Source organism: Peromyscus californicus, unplaced genomic scaffold (assembly GCF_007827085.1).
Source record: "Peromyscus californicus insignis strain IS unplaced genomic scaffold, ASM782708v3 Scaffold_9__1_contigs__length_137607984, whole genome shotgun sequence".
Classification (NCBI taxonomy): domain Eukaryota; kingdom Metazoa; phylum Chordata; class Mammalia; order Rodentia; family Cricetidae; genus Peromyscus; species Peromyscus californicus.
The window spans coordinates 34125932-34133541 of NW_026294617.1; the positions used below are offsets into that span (position 1 = coordinate 34125932).

Consider the following 7610-nt stretch of genomic DNA (forward strand, 5'->3'; position numbering starts at 1 on the left):
GCTCTAGGGTGGCTTTCTTTATAGTTAGGACAAAAATGCATTTGATTTCCTTAAAAAATATCATAAGCAGAAATAAAAGACGTTTTGGTCCATGCTATCTTCTAGTGGAAATAATTCAATCAATTTTCAACCAAGTTTTTAAAATCATTCAAAAACTACTTGCATTTTATAATTGTTATGTAGAAAAAAAAGTTACTCCCCCCAAGAAATCTAACTATTTCAACTCCAAGAGCAACAACAACAACAAAGCACAACCTCCTGAAAATTAAGAGATTATCAGTGTTGCTTGGAACTAGCTATTTCCAACAAATTTCATCGACTTTCTCAAAGCACTGAGGCCCTGACAGACGAGGAGGCACTGCTTTTCCTAGGCAAAGTTAATCTTAAAGTCACAGTTAACAGCTCTGTCGCTCCTTGTCGAATCAAAATGGTCTCACCTCTGAGTCAGGCAGGCTGTTTTCCTTGGTCAGCTCTGTGAGAAAGTTCTGGAACCAGCAGCGGTGTTTCCTCCTTATCCCTTTAGCTGGGTGTGACATGACTTAACTGAACTCATCCTCTTTTCACGTCCACAACAGGGCAAGCAGGACCCGGCCTTGCCCCACAAGGTAGCAGATAACTCTGCAATGCATCAGGCTTGGACTAAAAGTTTAACAACTCTATGGAGGTCATTCCTCGCCCCCACTACAACCCATAATCAATTCACAAGAAGTCCTCAAGTCTCTAGCTGGGAAGTGTGCGGTAGGTCTGTGCCTCGTTCCTCTGGGTGCAGCTTGTCTAGCGTCTCGGGCACCTCTGGCGTCTGGGTGTATCGGCTGATGCAGACCAGCTTCTGCTGCAGCGCACACTTCGGGCAAGTGGCCTGGTGCTGAGGAGGGCTGAAGAACTTGGCGTCTTCTTTCATCTTCCAGGTCACCAGCTGCATGCAGGCACTGGCATCCTCGATAGAGCAATGTCCACTGCTGTGGTTCTGGATTGTCAGGTTAAGGTACTGGTAGGCGATGCTTCGCAAGGCGCGCTTGTAGGGAAGACCCCGGTAGTGGGGAAAGAGCACGGATGTGTCTACCACCGTGCCATGGATTAACTTCAAAGCCAGCAGGTCACTCTCCAGGCTGTGTCCGATGAGGATGGTTTCAGTGCTGAACAGGCTCAGGAGCATGGCCTGGACATCCCGCAGCCTGACGCTGGTGTTTGCCAGGTCCGCCTCGGTCACTCCAGAATATATGGTGTTGTAATCCACAATCTCGTTGGCCGGTTTGACGAAGGTGTCGTAAATCACTCGCAAGTCCGTGTCCACCACTGTGACGCGGGCGAGCTCCAGGCCATGCGTGGTGTAGCACATCTCACAGTCCAGGGCGTAGATCCCCGCGTGCGCCTCCCAGTCCTTCTTCGGGAAGGTCTTGGCAAAGCCATGCAAGTTGCTCTTCCTGCCGTCCTGCACGTGTTGCTTGGCCACCGTGCAGCCTGTGGCGCCCACGGACGCCTGGCAGCACGAGTACCGCGACTCGAAGCCCCCGAGCACCCGGACGAAGGCTCTGCGCCCCCAGTGGAACACGCAGGGTTCCGAACTGAGGCAGCGGCCAGAGGACGACACACGATACTCGGTGCTACAGCGGCAGCAGGTCGTGTGTGTCGGACTCCGACGCTGCTCCTGCTTGAAGAGCACTGCTGACCCGGGCTTCTCGGGGTGTGCAAACGGGAAGCCGTGCTTCTTGAGATCCTCCTCCGAGAGCATATAGCTCCTCAGGCGGCTGTACAGGCTGGCCTTGCTGAGACCGGGCACGGCACTGGGGACCAGGCCCCTGAGTTTTTTCAGGGTGTGCAGGGCGACATTCAGGTACTTGTCCTTGCCGGGGCTTCGGTCATAGACCACCTTCTCCTCTGACTGCGCCTTCTCGATGGCCTCCAGGTGCGAAGAGGAGAACTTGAGGCATTCTTCGGTGAACAGGCCCAAGTAGTGCTGCCGCAAGGCAGCCGGGATCCTGTCCTTTCGCTCCTTGGTGAGGGTGAGCTTCTTCACTCCAAATAAGGAATAGCTGTAGGCGGCTTGCTGCGGGGTGACGACGTAGGTGACGTACATCGGCTGGGCTGCCGCTCTGTTGTTGCTAAAAGTCCTCTTGGCGGCTGCGGTGCTGTTGGCCATGTGGATGAGTCTCCTCTTCCCTCTCGCTGACGCTGAGGAAGACCGTGACGACGTCGACGACGTCTGAGGGCACAGCAGCTTCCTCCTATCCTGCTGGGGTCGCCACTGCAGAAACTCCCAAGGAGCTAAAGGCCAGCCGGGGTGCACCCCAGGGCCAGGCCTCGGTGAAGGCTCCAGGACCACAACGAAATGGGGGTGCTCGAAGCACTTTCTGGGGCACTGATAACAAGACAGCAGGAGGTCCCCAACTGGAAGGACCACCACTATCCTGGCTTCGGGGTGCACCGGTGCAAAGCAGCTGCGTGCTGTAGCTTTCCGGCTCATGCTTCTCTTGAGAAGGAGTTCCGCAGTTCCGGAGGAATGGACACTCCTGCCTGAGCGGGTGTGAAGGGGCAGGCTTCTCTGAAGTCCTGATAGAAAAGGCGGTGGGCGGAAATCCCTGTCTAGTCTTACCCGACGCATCCAATCACATTTGATCTACTATCCTCCAGACAGCTTCCGGAATATTGGACTCCTCCTACCAGGAAGGGTGGAGCTACTGGATCAATTGGAATTCCTGGTTCCACTTTGTCCTGTTTATTTGACTTTTATCTTACCATATATCTTTATAATTTCTTTTGAGAACTTTATACATTGCATTTTGATCCTAATCACCACCACCTCACTTCCATCCAGAACCACCCTCTTACATATCCATCGAACTTTGTTTCCTCATTTTGTTTTAAACCCATGGAGACCAATTTCTTGCAGCCCATGTACTCTTGAGTGTGGGGCCATCTCCTGGAGTCATGATTCTATTTTGAGTGGGTGGGGTATTTTTATGTTTCTTTCCTCCCTCCTCCGCTTTCACCCTACCCCCTACCCCTACCTCCTCTCCACCCTCCCTCCCTGTATCTCTTCCATTTCTGAGAGAGTCTTAATAACGCCTGTCTTGAATTTATGAGTTCGAGCCTCAGTTTCCTGACTGCTGAGATAAAGGCATCTTCTACCTTGAGTAATTGGTTTTGAAATTCCAGGCTTTGATTTTGAAATCAGGCTCTTGGTCCTGAGCGATTCCACAGCCTTGGCGGTTTTGGTGGAGTTTGTCTGTTTATTTTGGCTTGGGTTTTTTGTTTGTTTTTTGTTTTTTTTGTTTTTTGTTTTGGTTTGGTTTGGTTTTTCCAGACAGGGTTTCTCTGTGTAGGCCTGGCCGTCCAGGAACACTCTCTGCAGACCAGGCTGGGCTCAAACTCACAGAGATTTGCCTCCCAAGTGCTGGGATTAAAGACTTGCACCACCGCAGCCCGGCATGACCACTATGATCTTGGGAACCACACAGAAAGAACCAACGTTGGGAAACTTCACCCAGTTCACCCAGGATCCCACAGCATCCTTGGCCTGGTAATCTGATCTACTTCTTGAGACTTTTGTCACTGGGGCTAGCAACAGTACTTGCACAATTACGGAGTAATAAATGAGAAGTAAAATAGCATAGATATTTAAACTGGTTTTGTTTTCCCAAGGCAGGGTTTCTCAGTGTAGCCCTGGCTGTGTAGACCAGGCTGGCCTTTGAACTCTGAGATCTTCCTGCTTCTGCCTCCCAAATACTGGGATTAAAGGTCTGTGCTGCCACTGCCTGGCAATTTAAATTATTCTTAAACCTTAACACTTTGCCTCAAATGAGAAATATGTAAATTGCATTTTCATTAATTTCAAAATAGCAAATCAATTAGAACCTAACAGTGGCAGTTCACTCAGGAAACACTTGAACTTGGTTTCAGACTTCTAGATTGAGTCTTTGTGGGTATAAATGCTGCTGTGTGGGTATGGATTTTTGAAAGGATGGATTTTATTTAGCAAATAACTTACGGGATGCATACCATAGGTTAAACACACTGAGACAGGTTCTGTAATCCTAGAAGGCAAAGTGCATTTGTGAGTGATTAGATTAGGGATTATATAATTACCTAACATGGGAAACCCTGCAACGGCAGCAGCATTCCCTAGGCCTAGGACTTGGATGACTTAAAATGGAGGAATCAAGCTGAACACTGGCACTCACCCAGCTCTCACTAGATCCTCCGCTTCAAACCCTTGTGTCTGATCTTCTCACCAAGCTGGACTACACCCTTGCACTGTGAGCTAGAAGAAACACTTTCTCCCTGAAATTGCTTTTGCTAGGATATTTTTAATTAAGTTTTTTCATACAATGCATTTTGGTCATGTTTTTCCCTCCCCCAACCTCCCAGATCCTCTCCACCTTATTAATAACCAAACTTCATGTTCTTTCTCTCTCCAAAAATTAAAAAAATGAAAATCAATTAAAAAAAATACCCAAATGAAACAAAAAAATTCCACCCAAACAAACAAGCAAAAAAATCTTTTAGTCTGGTTTGTTTGGACCACCAACTACTCCTTGGCATGGGTCCTGCCCTGGAGTATGACTGATGTGCCCAGTTGTAAAGTTGTTTTACCACAGCAACAGGTAAAGTAACGAAGACAGTGTCATGAGGGGGACTTTGAGGTTTCCAAAGACTTGGCCACCATTTCAGGTCAGCTTTCTCTGTCTCCTGCTTGCAGCTTGAGCCGTGAGCTCTGAGCCATCCCTGCCTTCACGCCTCACTCTGTCATGGAATCTAACCTTCTCGACCCATAAACCCAGATCAAATGTTTCCTTTTATAAATTGTCTTGGTCATGGTGACTTTTTTAAATTTATTTTTGAAATTGTAATATAACTACACCATTTTTCTGCTTCCCTTTCCTCCCCCAAGCCCTCTCATATGCCTCTCCTACTCTCTTCCAAATTCAGGTATCTTTTGTTATTAATTTTTGTTACATGAATATATGTGTATACATATATATTCCAAAATACAACCTGCTTGGTCTGTATAATATTACTGTATGTGTGTTGTGTTGGAGCCTCCATGCTGGATTCTTAGGTCAGAATGGTGTCTCCTGCAGGACATCAGTTGTGCTAAGGTCTGGGGGCCTGTTCCATCCCCTCCTGCGTTTGTTATCTGTTTTATTAATCTTCCCCATTCTTCTGGGATAAGATGAAATCACCAAGTTCTTTCCTAATTTCAGTGGGATTGCTTCAAGCTTTCCTACATTTAGGAGGATGTTGGCTGTGGGTTTCTCAGATATAGCTTTTATTGTATGGAGGTATGTTCCCTCTAGCCCTACATTCTCTAGGATTTTTATTATGAATGCATGTTGGATTTTGCCAAAGGCTTTTTCTGCACCTATAGAAATGATCATGTGATTTTTGTCTCTGTAAGTCTACTTATGTGGTTTACATTTATTGATTTGATTTGCACATGTCGAACCTTTCCTGCATTTCAGAGATTAAGCTAACTTGCTCATGGTGGGTAATCCTTTTGATGTATGTTTGTATTCTGTTTGCACATATTTTATTGTGCACTTTAAGTCCATGTTCATCAGGACTATTGACCTGTAGTTTTCTTTTTGTTGTTGTTCTTGTGACTTTACCTGGGTTTGGAATTAGAGCGATACTGGCTTCATAGAAAGACTGTGGGAATACCCCTGTTTCTGTTTTGTTTTGTTTTTAATAGTTTAAGAAAGACTGGTTGTAGATCTTCTTTGAAGGCCTGTCAGGTTCTTCCCTGAAGCCATCCGGCCTGGATATTTTTTTAAACTGGCTTTTTATTGCTCTTTCAGTCTCCTCATTTGTTATGGGTGTATTGATGTTGTTGACTTCCTCTTGGTTTAATTTTGGTGGTTTGGCTGAATCTAGACATTCATCCATTTTCTTTGATGTTTTCCAGATTAGTGGAGTGCAGGTTTTTAAAATATCCTCTTATAATATTCTGCATTTCTTTGGTGTCTGTCGGAACGTTTCCCTGTTCACTTCCAGTTCACTTCATTTGGATCCTCTCTTTCTCTCATTTGGTTGGTTAGGCCAAGTGTCTATCAATCTTGTGTATCTTCTCGAAGAACCAGCAATTATATTGGTTGATTCTTTGTATTGTTTTCTTTGTTTCTATTTCATTGACATCTGATTTTTAGTATTTCTCACGATTGGCTGGTTTTTCCAAATTTTGAAAAGTTGCATCATTAAGTCATTTATTTGTGCTCTTTCTGGTTTTCTAGTGTATGCACTTAGAGCTATAAATTTCCTTTGTAGGGTTTTCAATGTGTCCCAGAGGGTTTTTTTTGTGTGTGCGTTGTTTTTAGTTTTCATTTGGTTCCAGGAAGTTTTGTTTTGTTTTTGTTTTAAGTCAGAAACTCTCTGTGTAACAGCTCTGGCTGTCCTGGAACTCCCTTTGTAGACCAGGCTGGTGTCGAACTCACAGAGATCTGCCTGCTTCTGCTTTCTGAGTGCTGGAATTACAGGCGTGCACCAGCACAGCCTGGTTTGCTTCCAGGACATTTTAAATTTCTTTGTTGACTCGTTCATCATCAGTAATGAGCTGTTTAATCTCCATGAGGGTTTTTTGTTATTGTTGTTTTGTTCGTTTGCTTGTTTATTTGTTTCTTAAACTAGAGATTTGTTTGCTGTCAATTATATGTGTTATTGCATTGTGGACGTATAGAATACACAGGGTCATTTCATTTCAATTCTTTTGAATTTGTAAAGATTTGTTTTGTGTCCCAGGGTGTGGGAGAGTACTTGCCTTGTATGCGAAAATTTATTTAATCCCCAGGACCACACAAAACCAAGGTGGAAAAATCAGAAGTTCAATGTCAACCTGGGCTGCATCTGGAACTTGAGGCCAGCTTGGACTGCATGTGATTGCATCTTCAGCAAAGAAGCAGAGAGCAAAGGGTGCCCACATGCATGCTGGGGCATAGCTTGCTTTTTCCTCTCTTAAACATAGTCCATCCGTAATGCATGTCATCAGAAATGATGCCATCCACCATGGTTAGGTCTTCCCACCTCAATTAATGTAATCAAGCTAACCCCGCACAGACATGCCCAGATTTCCCAGGTGATCTGATTATAACATTTGTCCCAGCAATAGAAAAAATAACTAATCACATATAGGACATAGAAAATTAACCATTCATCCCTTTCATTAATGAATCTAATTTTATAGCATAATTAAATAGTGACCTAAAAAAGGTTTTTTTTGCTGTTTTTTTTTCTATATTAGGAATTGAACCTAGGACATTTTCCATGTTAGGCAAGTACTCTACCACTAAATAATAATAACAACCCTCACTTTTCTACTTGAGACAATATCTAAACAAGTTGCCTAGGCTGGCCTTGATTTTTTTTCTCTTGCAGTGGTCTGATATAGCTCAGGGTGGCCTCAAACTCACCATACAACCAAGAATGGTCTTGAACTGATTTACCTGTCCCCACCTCCAATTGCTGAGATTACAAGCAATTCTAACATTGTAAAGTTAATTTTTGAAAATAATTTAAGGTATTCAAATCACATATCAGAACCTGAAAATGTTGGTTCTCAAGAGCAGCACATTTTTTAGAAATTGAGGGGGTTTTTCCCTATTTTTATTGATTTATTA

At 44.7% G+C, this 7610-nt stretch overlaps 1 protein-coding gene across 1 annotated transcript; it reads right to left on the reverse strand.

Moving 5' to 3' along the window:
• Nucleotides 1-712: 712 nt before the first annotated feature.
• On the reverse strand, nucleotides 713-2464 carry LOC128106003 (RNA exonuclease 1 homolog). The gene has a single exon (XM_052731309.1). It carries the CDS (start codon nucleotides 2462-2464, stop codon nucleotides 713-715), a length of 1752 nt encoding a protein of 583 aa, XP_052587269.1.
• Nucleotides 2465-7610: the final 5146 nt, after the last annotated feature.